This window comes from Rhizopus delemar, genomic scaffold (assembly GCF_000149305.1).
Source record: "Rhizopus delemar RA 99-880 supercont3.6 genomic scaffold, whole genome shotgun sequence".
NCBI classification, from domain to species: domain Eukaryota; kingdom Fungi; phylum Mucoromycota; class Mucoromycetes; order Mucorales; family Rhizopodaceae; genus Rhizopus; species Rhizopus delemar.
In genome coordinates this window covers 1-15,193 of record NW_027137832.1, presented here as the reverse complement: position 1 = coordinate 15,193, position 15,193 = coordinate 1, and the positions used below count along the sequence as shown (strand labels likewise).

The 15,193-nt window shown below is 36.7% G+C and overlaps 6 protein-coding genes across 6 annotated transcripts; 2 read left to right on the top strand and 4 right to left on the bottom strand.

The window, feature by feature from the left end:
* Positions 1–178: 178 nt before the first annotated feature.
* Positions 179–1,087, bottom strand: RO3G_07985 (uncharacterized protein; the record flags this gene model as incomplete). The annotated part of the gene is made up of 2 exons (XM_067662575.1): positions 179–796; positions 935–1,087. 2 exons carry the CDS (start codon positions 1,085–1,087, stop codon positions 179–181), a joined length of 771 nt encoding a protein of 256 aa, XP_067518676.1.
* A 654-nt stretch (positions 1,088–1,741) lies between these two features.
* Positions 1,742–2,458, bottom strand: RO3G_07984 (uncharacterized protein; the record flags this gene model as incomplete). Its single annotated transcript, XM_067662574.1, has 1 exon — positions 1,742–2,458. One exon carries the CDS (start codon positions 2,456–2,458, stop codon positions 1,742–1,744), a length of 717 nt encoding a protein of 238 aa, XP_067518675.1.
* An 827-nt stretch (positions 2,459–3,285) lies between these two features.
* On the bottom strand, positions 3,286–3,471 carry RO3G_07983 (uncharacterized protein; the record flags this gene model as incomplete). The annotated part of the gene is made up of 1 exon (XM_067662573.1): positions 3,286–3,471. One exon carries the CDS (start codon positions 3,469–3,471, stop codon positions 3,286–3,288), a length of 186 nt encoding a protein of 61 aa, XP_067518674.1.
* An 892-nt stretch (positions 3,472–4,363) lies between these two features.
* Positions 4,364–9,841, top strand: RO3G_07982 (uncharacterized protein; the record flags this gene model as incomplete). Its single annotated transcript, XM_067662572.1, has 1 exon — positions 4,364–9,841. One exon carries the CDS (start codon positions 4,364–4,366, stop codon positions 9,839–9,841), a length of 5,478 nt encoding a protein of 1,825 aa, XP_067518673.1.
* Positions 9,842–11,698: 1,857 nt separating this feature from the next.
* Positions 11,699–12,965, top strand: RO3G_07981 (uncharacterized protein; the record flags this gene model as incomplete). Its single annotated transcript, XM_067662571.1, has 4 exons — positions 11,699–12,112; positions 12,182–12,442; positions 12,512–12,685; positions 12,741–12,965. 4 exons carry the CDS (start codon positions 11,699–11,701, stop codon positions 12,963–12,965), a joined length of 1,074 nt encoding a protein of 357 aa, XP_067518672.1.
* A 1,364-nt stretch (positions 12,966–14,329) lies between these two features.
* On the bottom strand, positions 14,330–15,109 carry RO3G_07980 (uncharacterized protein; the record flags this gene model as incomplete). The annotated part of the gene is made up of 1 exon (XM_067662570.1): positions 14,330–15,109. A coding segment is annotated over one exon (780 nt), but the record flags the coding sequence as incomplete, so codon positions are not given.
* Between the last annotated feature and the right edge of the window lie 84 nt (positions 15,110–15,193).

Genomic DNA, 15,193 nt, shown 5'->3' with positions numbered 1-15,193 from the left:
TCTACTGTGATGTCTGTGTTACCATATAATTGTCCAGAGTTTGCTCTTCCGAATGAACTATATTTCATTGCTATAGACTAAGAAATGAAGAAGAAGATAGTGCGTATAGGCAAAATATGAAAACATGCGACCAGTTTTGACGGCCACTGTATATTATTATTTTGGTTATTTACCTGACTCATAACTGTTCAGTGTCTGGTTCGCCATTACCAGCAGGAACAGGTTGAGTTGCTTCGTCCATGTCGGTATCAACAGGAGTGGCTTGTAAAGGAGTGGAGGTGGGGGTGGGCATCTTGATGTGGTCAGCATAGACTTGAGAAGTGATCCATTGCTTGGCAATGAAATCACGAGCCACAGCTGAGCGCACAGTAGGACGCATACGATCCAGGGCGGTAAGCAGGTGAGAGGTGTGAATCTGCACCATTTTTTGCTGTTTCTCATTTTCAGAGAGGTCTTGGTGTTTGACATCGCGAAGGTTGGCGGGATCGCGCGGATCAAAGTCGGTGATGAGCTTGATACCAGCTGTATCAAGCTTGCTGGTGGCAGTCGAAGCGTACTCGTTGTGCACAAGAAGTGCTACCACACGGGTGGTGGGGTGGTATACGTCGAGGATGCGCCAGTTCTCAAGGCCGAGCATACCTACATTCTTGCGAATGTTGGTAATTGACTCCCTGAAGCGACAGGGGAGGTAGAGGTACTGGTACCCATTATTTGCAGGAGGAGGAGCAAAGGTACGGGCAGCGACCTGAAGTTGGCGCTTGGTAGGTGCCTTTCCAGTGCGAGGGCTGGTCTTGGGCTTTGTGAGCTACTTGGTATGCATACCCTTGCGGGCAACAGAAGCAAACGAGGAAGAGGTTGGTTCAGGAGTAAGGGTGGGAGTGGAAGAAGGCTTCCACTTTTAGGCCTCAGATCCCGCAGGCTTGTGAGCAGCTACAGTGGTGGGTGCTGCAGCAGGTGGGACACTAAGGGTCTCCAGTTCTTTGATACGGCGTTGAGCCGCCTCAAGGTTAGCTCGTAAATTCTGGTTCTCTTTGGTAAGAGCTTCCAGTTGAGCAAGGCGTTGACCTTGGCTAGTGATCATGGCCATGATCGGTTGGAACCAATTGTTATGTTCTGGTAAAGTAAAAGAAATAACAAAGATAAACCAAAAGAATACTTTTTGAGACTGAACTTTATTTAAGACAATCTTAATTGTTAAAAAGAAAACATTACAAAGTCTACTACAGTGGGTCAAAAAACTGCACCAACGCAACTCAGTTCTTCTGAAATACAAGTATAGCTCTGTCAGTTTAACAGCAAACATTACGAAAGTTGGAACAAAAAGAGTTACTACCGTTACTATTTATTGACAAAAGTTTCAAAGACAGATGCGGAGAATTGATCTAAAGAACACTCAGCAAAAAGAGGAGGTCGGTTGGTGCAGTTTTTTGACTTTTATAATATTAGTGGATCCACCCTTCTCTGCTAAGACTGCTTGTATTCTGTCGGGCATACTGTCTATATATTTGATGCATTATTCCTTAGTAAACGAATTCCATTCATTTTCGACTCTTTGCCACAGTTTATGGATGCTGGTCGCCCTATTATCATACATACTCAGCTTTAACTTCAAATGATGCCATATACGTTCAATAGGATTAAGGTCTCGACTTTGTGTTGGCTAATTGTCAATGTAAATCATGCCACTATCCTTCATTAATTGTGTCGTAGACTTTCATCGATGTTTAGGATCATTGTCATGCTAAAATACCGACGTTTCCCAGTTAAGACCATAGTACTCCATAGTGTCTTTTAGACTTGTACCAAGGATTTCTTGGTATACCTCTGAATTCATGGTACCATCATAGGTCTGACATGTGTATTCAGGTCCTTCGCTGGTTATACAACCCCATAACATGAGACCACCGCCTCCATGCTTCACAGTAACGTCGATATGGTGAGGCTGTAAACGATCACATTTTCTTTTACAGTAATACTTGCCACCATCAGAGCACCAAATGTTGATTTTCGTCTCACCAGAAAAGACGGCACGTCGCCAATCATGTACTGTCCAATATTGATGCTTTTTTGACCATGCTAATCGAGCCTTCTTGTGCTTTTCAGTCAATAATGGCTTCTTCTTTTTGATCTCAGCATAAATTACAACTGAATGTAAGATATTAATTGCCGATTGATACGACATAGGGTGTCCAAGCTCCTCCAACTTCATTTGCATATCCTTGGCAGTCTTCAAACAACCTGTGATCACTTGTCTCTTGATGTATCGACGTGTTGACTCTGCCACAATGCTCGGTATACCTCCTCTTTTACGTATTCTATCGTGTATCCACTTATTTGCATACCTATTGACGGTATTTCTATGCACTCCAACTCGTTTCCCAATGACTGCAGGATCAGCACTGTTCTCTAATAATGCTTTGATACTGTTTTGAATATCGGATGGAAGCTTTTTGGGCATTTCTAATGATGGATGGATACTGACGATGTACAATGGGTTTGGGTAAAGCAGGAAAGAAAAAAAAAGAAAACAATTGCAAAAATCATTATTTTAAGGTCCCCAGTTTGACTAGATATAGGAAAGATTAGATTAAATCTGCCGGAATAGTCTCAGTCCGGACATATGATATCAAATACCTTTTCATTTTAAAAGTCAAAAAACTGCACCAACCGACCTCCTCTTTTTGCTGAGTGCTCCTTAGATCAATACTCCGCATCTGACTTTGAAACTTTTATCAATAAATAGTAACAGTATTAACTCTTTTTGTTCCAAGTTTCGTAATGTTTACTGTTAAACTGACAGAGCTATACTGGTATTTCCGAAAAACTGAGTTGCGTTGGTGCAGTTTTTTGACCCACTGTATTTATATTCTTCTATCAATTGGCGAGTAAATGAGTAGTTATGAGCGTAGATCCAATCATTGACACGTTTGATTGAATAGTGATCACTGAATCGATTATGAAAATTTTTAATTCGTTGTTTTTATAGATCTTATTGTTCTTTAACTGATCTGGGAGAGTTGTCCCGTCTTCATTGAGAGGAAAGATATATTTATATGAAATGCCTCCAGTCAGATCAAAGTTGACTAGGTACCTGATCCATTATTATTCATTTACAGAAATGATGAATAGTAAAGATCATGACTTATTTAGTGTTCATGTTTACTTTATAGAATGAATCTAATAGTGATAGTTTTATATAAAAAGAAGAAGAATATATTTTATTTAATAAAGATTTAGATTATTATCTTTTATCAATTTTAATATACTTCTTTTAGTTGTGATTATTCAATGTCCGTTATGATCAGACTCTGTTCTACAACACCAATCAGGCATACCAGGGAGGACGCCAAAGTCAAGAGGCCCATTGAGGGAGAGGGCTGAGGTGGTGGGAGCAGTGGTAGGGCCAAAGTGAAAATCTGGCTCGCTTGTCATGGTGGTGGTGGTGAGGTTGGTGATATTTGCTATATCCATACTGTACTTAGGCTTGCCGGTTGGATGACGATCTATATCAATAGGTAAAAAAGGCGGAGAACGATCTGCGAGGGTGCGTTTAGTGGCGGCAGAGGGTTCAGGGTCAGGGGAGACTTTTTTGCTGTTGTTGTTCTTCTTCTGACTGTTTGGTGTAGTATTTTCTGGATTTCTCGATGGAATTTAGATTTTAGAAGGTGAGAGTTTTTGTTTGTTGTTTATCTTTGATGGATTGATTGAACTAATGATGGAGTGCTTTGATTACTGTAAAGAAGTGTACACGGATGATTGTTTCACTGGAAATAATCGTGCAAACTCTGCGAACCGTTAATTGTTAGGTATATGCTTTTATGTTCAGCGATATGAAAATCTGTGATTGAATGCATATTTATGCCGACGTCAACATCTGCACCGTTTATTGACCTATGATTCTATTATTTATTCTGCGTTTTGCTAATGCAGATACTGACGGGAGTGATAATTCAGAGTTCTAAGTAGATTTAATCCTTAATGTGCGAGGACGTCTATCTTGGTAGCTTGTCGTATTTACCCCATTAAATACTTATTATTCGTATGAGATTACTCAAATCTTATATAAAAAATAACAAGTACTGAATACATAATATTATATATTACATATTCTCTAAGACTCATTTACAATATTAACCATATACAATATTTATATTATTCAAGTTCAATACTAAAATTGACCTTGAGCACACTTCGGTCCCTGAATAATTTTATTTCCTATATAAAGGCGTAGTTTGATTAAATGGGTTCTCTCTCTCGTCTTGAAATCTAATAAAGAGGTTACATAGAGACTCATTCACTAGTTTTCAAGTACTATCTCCTTTTAATTCTCAAATTTTTATCTGCAAATATCTCATTTTTTTGAATGAATTCTTCTATTAATCAATCCCCTTCTAAAAACGTTGAAAAGGATTCAGCTGACGAAGTAGCTAAGTCCTTGGATAGAATGGATCTTGAAACTCTCGAAAGTAGAGCATCAAACTCATCCATCCATCCTCGTGATGATCCATCCATCGAAACTGATGTTGAGATGGATGAAGCTACTAACTCTTCCCCTGCTGTTCCTTCTTCAGACCCTCCTAATTATTTGGAGAGGTTGATGGTTCAAAAAACCATGTTCTTTGATTTAATTGAAAAATTAAACAATAATAAAGCGAGTTTTATTTTAGAAAATAAGCTAACTTTACTTGAAGAAAACGAGAAGCAATTGAGTTATGCTGTATCAGCTTTAAATGATGTTAACGCTCTTATTGCTTCCCAGTTTGAATTACGTAATCATGAGTTGAAGGGCAGTGGATCTAAAAATTCATCACCCAAGGATAGACTAATCCCAAGCCGTGAAATCCCAAGGTTCAATGTCAACCCTACTGCTAGTGCTCTGTATCAGCTCACTCTTCGGGAAGGTGATAAAAACGTCAATCCAAGTAATGAACCATCTTTGGATATGTTTATTAGAGATTTCCAAAGAAAGTTCTTGGATTATGATGTATCTATAGAGGATCATTGGTTGCACTACCTGGAAGTTTCGTTTGAAAAGTCTGACAGTGATACCGACCATGATTGGTTCGAACGATTCATCAAAAGACGTTGTATGGACAAGAAAACCGCTTTGAATTGGGATCAGGCAAAAGAAGTCTTGAAACAACGCTTCGATCTTGCTTCACAAACTACACCAGAAATGTGGTTTAAAAACCTTATCAATTTCAGGCAAGAACGTTGTGAAACTTTGACCCAAGCAATGGATCGATATCGTCTTTTCTCTCTTGGTGCAAAGGTCAATATGCATGATAACACTTTCTTGATTGGACATTTCGTTTCGAGGCTTCACACTGTCAAGTTTCAAGAAATGGTCCAAGCTACTATTACAAGAAATCTTCCCTCTCTTGTCTCTGCTAGCTCCAATACCAATGGAGAGAGTGTTTATTCAACTCGCAACTTGCCTATTCCTCTGCCTAAGGAATGGAATGTTCTTGAGTCAATTCTCATTAAAGAAATGGCTAACTTGGAATCTGCTTTGTTGAACATCCTTAAGGATAAGAAAAAGGAAGAAAATACCAAAAAACTTGGTGAACATGATGATAACGCCAATACTAAAAAAAGAAAAATGGTACATCAAAGTGAACATATAAACCAAAAAGTTTCCAAATCGTCTGTTGAATTTCAGCAAGAAATTGCAGATTTAAAGAAGCAAGGTGTATGCACATTTTGTAAGACTGCCAAGTACTCTCCTGGTCATTACTCATCTTGTTCTGTAAGACTTGAATATGTCAAAAGAAAACATGGCAAACAAATTGTAAGTAATTCTTCTAAAGGAAATGACAAAACTGTTAGCAATTTAGAGTTATCCAACTCGATCACTAGCATTAGTCAAACAAATAAATCTCCTAAAAACAGAGTTACTGATTTATCTTTATCTCCTAGTAATAATGAATCTACCTCGCAATCTTATGAATTAAATGAATCATCCGATGACGAATTTGAATTTTTATATAAACATTATGACAGAAATATAATCTGTTCAAATAAAAATATAAATGCTAATTTTGATGAAGAGTATAACAAAAATGTCTTTGCCATTCGTAATAATAAAGTTGGAGAAGATGATAGTCTATTCGAATCGGATAATGTGGCTTATTCGCCTGTTACTCCAATCACGCTTAATAATGTGAACACTTATGGTATCATAGATACTGGTGCACGTGTTTCTGTCATGAATAAAAAATTCGCAATAGACAATAATATTAAATTTCATTCAGTTCCTGGTAACCTAGTTTTAGCAAATGGCGACCAAATTCCCAGAATGAGATCTGTTGACTATGTGAATGTCGAATACGACAACATTGACTACATTATTAAACATAAGTTTGATATTATTGACGATCATGCTTCCTCTTACAACTGTAAAATTCTTATTGGAACAGATTTGCTTCCTAAACTTTCCATTCATTTAATGAATGTAGCAGTCAAACATAAAAGTACTGAAAAAGAATTAGACGACTCTATTCTAGATAAAGCTTATAAACCAAATATTTCACGAGCCGGTACAGAAAAAGAACAAAAAGTTTTTGATATGGCTATTAAACCATACATCGAAGCAAACAAAAAATTAAATAAGAATTCTTTATGTAATATTAAAGAGGCTGTTTTACATCTCCCAACGCCAAAAGATTATGTTGCCAATATAAAACAATATCCAATAGCATATACTTTACAGCCTAAAGTAATGGATATAATAAATAGTTGGTTAGATGAAGGTATTATCATTCCAGCAACTCCATCTGGATGGAATCTGCCTATGACAGTAACTCATAAAAAAAATCTAGACGGCACTAAGACTGATAAAATTCGATTAGTGTTGGATCCTAGAATGTTAAATAAGGTCTTACCAGTTGATAATCATCAACTTCCATTAATTAACGATATATTCAATTCTATGTCTGGTGCAGTCATTTTTAGCACGTTAGATCTAAAATCTGCATTTAATCAGTTTCCTGTAAATAAGGATGATCAAATTAAAACTACTTTTACTGCGCCCAATAATTTACAATATATGTATAGAGGTGCTCCTTTTGGAATATCTACAATAAGTCAGCTATTCTCTCGTATAATGTTAACATTATTTAAAGATCTTCCTTATGTAAAATGTTTTGTGGATGATATCTGTATATTCAGTTCATCTATACATGCACATTTTCTTCATGTTAAAAAAGTGCTGCAAATATTAACTGATGCTAATTTAAAAATTAATTTTGAAAAGACCTATTTGGCAAAATCAGCCGTTTATTTATTGGGATATTCTATTTCTGCCTCAGGAAAGCAGATTGATGCCCGAAAATTAACAAATATATTCGATTGGCCTCGTCCTACTACTCAAAAGCAAGTGCAAAGTTTTCTTGGATTTGTCAACTATTTTAGACAACATACTCCTAACGCTGCACTTCTCATGGCTCCCTTAGATGCTTTGCGTTGTCATGATGAAAAAGTTAAAGGTCCTTTCGAATGGACAAAAGAGCATCAAATGCACTTTGATAGTATCAAGCACATTTTGTCTTCAGAATTGATGTTATCCCATCCTGATCTGTCAAAACCATTTTGTATTGCTACTGATTCATCAGATTACAGTACTGGTTGTTGCTTATATCAAGAGTTCGAAGTGACTAAACCTAATGGCGAAATATCTAAAATCAAAAGATATATTGGTTTCATGTCCCGTTCCCTGTCAAGAAGCGAAAAACGTTATAGTGTTACAATGCGTGAATTGCTTGGTGTAGTTTATGCCTTAACCCAATTTCATAAATTCATATGGGGCACACGATTTACTTTATACACTGACCATAAAGCTTTATGCTATATTCATTCCCAAAAGAATGCCAATAGTATGCTTATTAAATGGCTTGACGTCATTCTTGACTATAACTTTAGTGTCATTCATGTTCCCGGCTTGGAAAATGTCTTACCTGACAAACTATCCAGATTATATCCGCCAAAGGATACGTTCGAGCATGAAAGTGATATTAAAAAAGGCAAAAGATTATCCTCATATAGACAGAATCATGCTATTTCTGAGACAATTAATACAAAGAAAAAACATCGAGCTTATTCTAAATACAATGCTGCTATAAACATTATTTCAGTAATTCAAGAAACTACAACTTCTGATGCACAAAAGGACATCATACAAGTTAAAGAAAATACTGATATAAGAGATATTGATTATAACATTAATGATCAATACTTGTTTTATGTACAATCTGCACAGCCATTATATTCGGATTATCTTACACCTCCTTTGGCTGAACACCAACAGTTACTTATAGATGCCCATAATAAAATTGGTCACTATGGTGCTGAACAAATGGTCAAACGTCTCCATAATGACGGTATCCATTGGCCTAACTTGATAGGTGATTGCATTAAATTCATTAAGCAATGCAAAGATTGTATGAAGCATAATATAGAAAAAAGAGGCTTTCATCCTCTACGTAGCATTTATAGCTACTATCCTGGTGATCATTATGCTATTGATCTTGGTGGTCCTATGCATACTACCTCCGTTTACAATAATAATTATTTTATGGTTATTATCGATGTTTGCACACGCTTTTGTATACTTCGTGCTCTACCTGATAAAAGATCAGATACAATTTTACGTTCTCTTATTGACGTGTTCTCAACTATGGGTTTTCCTACAAAACTCCAAAGCGATAATGGAACAGAGTTTAAGAACTCGCTCTCCAAAGATTTAGCTGATGCTATGGGCTATGATCATCGATTCATCACTCCTCTACACCCATCTGCTAATGGAATTAGTGAACGTACTGTACAATCAGTCAAAAAATTACTGGCTAAAGCCACACATGGTGTTGGCAATGATTGGGATTTATATCTTCCATCTATTCAACTTGCTATGAATAATCGTATATCCAAACGGTTAAATTCAACACCTTTCTCTCTTATGTTCGCACGTAAAATGAACGAACCTTATGGTTTTCGATCTGACAAAGATAAGCTCAAAGAAGTTAAAGATAAACCACCAATGTCTCATGAAGAGCTCATGAAACGCATTGATTATATGACTGATATTGTATTCCCAGCTATCGTTAATAAAACCAAAGCACAAATCGAACTTGAACAAGCAAAGTTCAATGATTCTCATAGGCTTGTTGATTATGCACCTGGCTCTCATGTCATGGTTCGTATTCCAAATAAATCTGGTCAACTCGCTCCTGCTTACGAAGGACCATATACTGTCGTACGTAAAAATAAAGGAAATGCCTACATCTTACGTGACGAAACTGGTGTCCTTATGCCTCGTGCCTACACTTCCGTTGAGCTGAAATTAATCTCTAATGAAGAAGTTATCGAACTGGATGATGAAGGTAATGAAATCATAAATTTCGAAATCGAAGCAGTTATAAACCATCGTGGCCCTCCAAAAAACCGTGAGTACCTTGTACGTTGGAAAAACTATAGCAGTGAGTGGGATGAATGGCTATCTGCAGATAAGTTTAATGACCCTAACACACTACGCAATTATTGGAAAAATCTTGGTAAAAAATATATTCCTCCAAAAAATGCTCCAATTACCAATTCTCCATCTTCATCTGAACTACTAAAATCCACTCCATCTGGTACTATAAGTACTGCTATGAAACATTTCTCTTCTGATGATGAAAATAATTCTAATTTGGTTGATAAAAAATCCACAATTAAATCTAATGTTGGCTCTTCAGCACGGCCTGTTAAAAGAACTCGTCGTAATAAACCTCCAACTAACAACGCTTGTGATACTCCTTCCACAGCCACTCGTTCCAGTAAACGACTTAAATCTCTTCATAAGTAAATTACTTTTCATTTACACAGAAAGACTAAGGAGGCAAAAAAAAAAAAAAACCCAAAATAGTCACGAGATTTTCATTAAGGTAATCTCATACTGGTCGGGGGCTATGTCGTATTTACCCCATTAAATACTTATTATTCGTATGAGATTACTCAAATCTTATATAAAAAATAACAAGTACTGAATACATAATATTATATATTACATATTCTCTAAGACTCATTTACAATATTAACCATATACAATATTTATATTATTCAAGTTCAATACTAAAATTGACCTTGAGCACACTTCGGTCCCTGAATAATTTTATTTCCTATATAAAGGCGTAGTTTGATTAAATGGGTTCTCTCTCTCGTCTTAAAATCTAATAAAGAGGTTACATAGAGACTCATTCACTAGTTTTCAAGTACCATCTCCTTTTAATTCTCAAATTTTTATCTGCAAATATCTCATAGCTGCTTTTCATAGTCTTTTCTACGTCAGAAAAAAATTGGGGACCAATGATACTTTTCAAATCAATGCTTTATTTGTCTTTTTGATCTTTATAAACCACTCATATTGCCTTATAAACTTCTTTATCGACCACTCATATTGCTTTATATACTTCTTTATGAACCACTTATATTGCTTTATATACACAAAAAAATAGGGATTTGGTTTATAAAAATAGCTTTTTTTTTATTCAAATAAAATAATAATAACAATATAGAGTATTTCTTTGCTTGTAGTGCTTTAAAAGCTTATTTGACTTACCTATTGTCACCAAAATAGCATCATCTAATCTAAAAATACATCAATTAATCTCGTGGAACTCAAAAGGTTCTCATGAGAAAAAAAAAAAAAAAAAAGCCAAGCTCAAGGATGCAAAGACACAAGGATTCAAAGATTCAAGGATTCAAGGGCTTGAGCACTCAAAGCAAAAGAAGGAAAGACATCAGTACTCAAGAACCAAAGCAAGGGCGAGAAAGAAATAGTAAAGGCCAAAGCAAAGTAGCACGTATCTATAATAATTATTAGCTATTGAGTATACGTAGTAGAAGTAATAGTATCTTTCTTTAGATAGGCCAGAAGACTAGCTAAGCTTATACCAACAAATAAAAAAGGAAGCAGCATGTATCTATGATAATTATTAGCTATATAGGTTATGTAATAGAAGTAATAGTACCTTGCTTTAGATGGGTTCAGAAAAAACAAAGCTAGCTAAGCTTATACCAATAAGTAAAGAAAAGGGAAGCAACACGCATCTATAATAGCTATTAGCAATCGAGTATATAGTAAAAGTAATAGTACCTTGCTTTAGATGGAACAGGAAAAAAAAAGAAAAAAAAAAGACACTAGTTAAGCTTATACCAACAAGTAAAGGAAGCAACGATAATCCTGGGAAAAAGACTTTATAAAGACCATTTCAAACATCAAGAAAGCAACCGATATTATTTTACTAAAGTAAAAGCACCATTAGAGCAGGAATATAGTATATATAATATGAAGAACTTACCTTTTATGAAGATTGTTTTTTTTTTTAAAAAAAAAAAAAAAAAAAAAGAAAAAAGGGAAAAAAAAATACTTTTTTTATAGCCTCATTTTACTAGTGTTACAACTATTCAGCATCAGTCAAATCTAATAACCATGAAAGCTCATTCTAACACCATTTCTGAAATTAGAACAGCTATTAAAATATTCAAAAAGCTTGTTTATATATTGTTAGACTTATTCTTCATTTAAATTTAACATCTTCAACCCCAATAGTTTTTTTTTAAAAAAAAAAAGAAAGAGTACAAACTAAACTAAAGAATATAAAAAAAAAACAATGTAGGACGTTTTTCTTTTTTTTCCCCTCTTTATACTTTATTTTAAAAAATGTCCAGACGCGTCGCCACTCCCATCAACGTTCCCAGCAATGCCCCCAAAAGGGCAAGAGTTTCTTCAAATATTGCTGGATCATCATCCACTGTTGTTCCTTCTTCTTCTCTTTCTTCTGCTCCTGTTTCCGCTTCTGCTTCTGCTTCTGTTCCTTTTCCTGTTCCCGTGTCCGCTCCTGTCCCTGTGTCTGCTTCCGTTGCAAGCTTTGGCAGCCATACTGGTGCAGAGGCCGTTGGAGCAGCCTCTGCTCTCACACCAGAGATGATGGCTGCCCAAATGCAGTTTTTTGCTCAAATGTGGCAACAGCAACAACTGCAGCAGCAGCAGCAGCAGCACCCAGTTCAACATCCACAGCAAGGGCAGCAGTATGTTGATGTGGCTGAGATCAACAGGATCAAAAAGCAGTGTAGTGTAAGTTTAAAATTAAAGTATCAATTAGCAAATACAATTTAATAACTTTGTTTCTTACTTACATTATAGGATCACATAGCTGATCATTACCGTGAATACTTGGTTGGCCGTGGCATCAAGTTTGATACACTCAAGTCCATCACCGACAAGGCCAACAGAAAAGTAAAAAATCTGTTGCGCGATGAAGTCAGGAAGCACCAACGCTTCAATGGCCTGACTGATTCGCAAGTATTCACCATGATTAGAAGCAAGTTCTATTACATGGTGGATAAGGCAAATGGGAAAGCTGTGACGACACCAACGTCAGCCTGCCGCAGCCGCGTAAATGCAGTAAGTACTTGATATTTAAAAATTGTAATATAAAATGCCTATAATACTTACATCAATACTTTATAATAGAAACTCCTTAACAGGAGGGTTGCTTACAACGCTAACGCAGCTGCATACCAAGCACGGTTCCCATTTGCCGAAAAGATCTTGACGGTTGATTGGACCTCTGATGAGGAGAATGGCCCAGAAGATGAAGATGGCCGTACGTTTATTGTCAAACGGCCATCATTCAGAAGTGAAAGAGTAAGTATGACATATCAATAAATCTCATTTTCTAATATACCTTAATTGCCTACAGGTAGTGGAATTCCACAAAGAGCTCCAGAAAGGGCACAGAGAACTACTAAAGAAAAAGGGAGCTCCACCAACAATTAGAAGAAGAGTACAATATGTTGAAATGGAGTTCCCAGATAAACTTGATCATGAGTACTACCCTTCCTGGGCTTTTTCTTCCCCTGCTCTTGGCTTCCCCACTTCTGTTTCTGGTCCTTCCTCCTCTGCTGCTGCGAACCCAATGCCATAGGCATCCGCTTTTTTGTTTCCTTTTTTTTTTGTTTCTTGTTTTGTTGCCTCTTATCAAATTGAATAAACATTTGTTAAAAAAAAACTAGTCTATTGAATGATTCTTTAGTAAAATATATAAAATAATAATAATGATAATGATAAAAATAATGATAAATGATTGAATTGTTTTTCATATTTGCTACATATAAATCTTTCTTGGAAGAGAGAGAGTGAGAATATGATTGTCAATGTAAGGCTTGACAGCAACAGGATTGTAAATGCGATGAATCGGAAGTATGTTTTGTCTTGACACAGGTTCATACTGGTTCTTCCACACTTGGATGCCAGTACCATCAAAGGAGGGGAAATGTTGGGACGCATGACTGTACCAATTGACAAATGCAAAGTAATGAGTGTTGTTACCAAATGAATGAGTAAAAAAATATGATATTTGACCAATGCGCAGTTGATTGTCGACAATGGCCTGAATGAATGATGATGGTGATGATGATAATGAATTTGCACTTGCTGGCTGATAAAGCTGTCCAAGCAAAGTGATTTTTTTGAATGAGTGTATGGTGGTATCAATGTATGTATTTGTTATCATAGGTGCATAGGTGTTCATATAGTAATTTTTTAAAGCATCACAATGCTCATGGCATATAAGTTCTGTTTTCTTGTTGAATTTTAAAGGAAAGGATGATGGTGGTAGAGGCTCACTACCAGTGATCGTCGAATTGAATAAACTAGGCCCGTCTATGAAACGAGAGTAGTCAAATGGCGTTAAACCACTCTCGTCACTCGTAACCCCGCCTATCTCTTCTATCGATTTCACCAATAGGAGCATATCTTCGTTGTTTGTGTTAATGAATGAATGTAATGAATGTATGAGGTCTTGCGTATGAACATTTTGTGTAAACATAATGGCATAGGTTGTTTCGAAGCCTGTCTTGAAATTAATATTAATATTTTTTATATTACCATTAAGGCGTTCGAAACCATAAAGCCAAAAGGCATAAGAAGGACCAAAGTCCAAAAAGCATTCCTTCAGATGCATGTGCATATGCATATTGGGGGTTGTCATAGAGTTTCCATACAATTGAACACATGACTTGCCAAAATTCTTAAAAAGTGAATGCGCCATTTCTATGTCTTCAACTGTAATCAAGGGGCCGGTGACCAACTTCACAGCTTCAACATACTGCATCCAAACATCGAAGTGCTCTCTTGTCAGCTTTTGTTTCAAGAGAAAAGGCGAAAGCACAACACACCACGTTCTCCACTCGTCAGATTTCATATTGCTGAAAGAACTTTCAACCTTGGCTTTTTTTTTTAAAAAAAAAAATTGTTAGCTTGAACATAAATTAAAGTTTTTTATATTTGTTACATACATCTAGGGATCTTGCAGTATTGAGAAGGAATGAGAATTGAATTTGATTCATCAGCCATTGCCTTGAAATCATTTACTGTAAGCAAACCACGGCTTTCCCAAACTTCAATCATCCTCTTTGGTGTACCAAGGAACAAGTTGTGCATTGGATCCACAGTTGTCAATCTTACCACATCAAAATAGCAAAGTCGATGAAGCTCGCTCCATTTACTCCCCGTACTTGTCTGCAATGCCTTTTGCTGGGTGATATGGGTCGCGTTCAGCCAGTCATACGCCTCTCGTCTTTGCTGGGTGCTGTCCCTCATTACCCAATGCTCATCATCAAAGTTGGAGAAATCAGGCTTGGATGAATTGGCGCCAGTACTGATTCTTGGAAAGACAGTTGAGCATTTGTTACAAGCCTTATGAGCTGACTGCCCCATAAACCCGGCTACTTTACGTGCTGCAGGTATGTCACAGTTGACTGACATTAAAGCAACACGAACAAGCACACCATTTGGGCATTGATAGGTGGGTATAACCGCACCATCGTACAGGACAATCAACTCATCCACCATTGGCCGCAAGAAGTTTTGAATTTGGTCATCCGTGGGTTCGCCAGGACCAGGAATCATGCCAACGAGGATAATGTTGGAAGTCTTCATCCTCGAACTTCTAGGGAGATTGTTGATAGTTAGGTATACACCACCACAAGAGCAGTGCATACCGTCACTAGGCTGGAACCAGTCCACATTCAACGACACCATCAGCGACCTTTCTTTGTTGACAAATGGCTGAGCATTTGAGTCAGCAAGCTGGCCCCAAACTCTACCATCATAAATGTCGTAAAGAACATCCTCTTCCACCGATCTACTTCT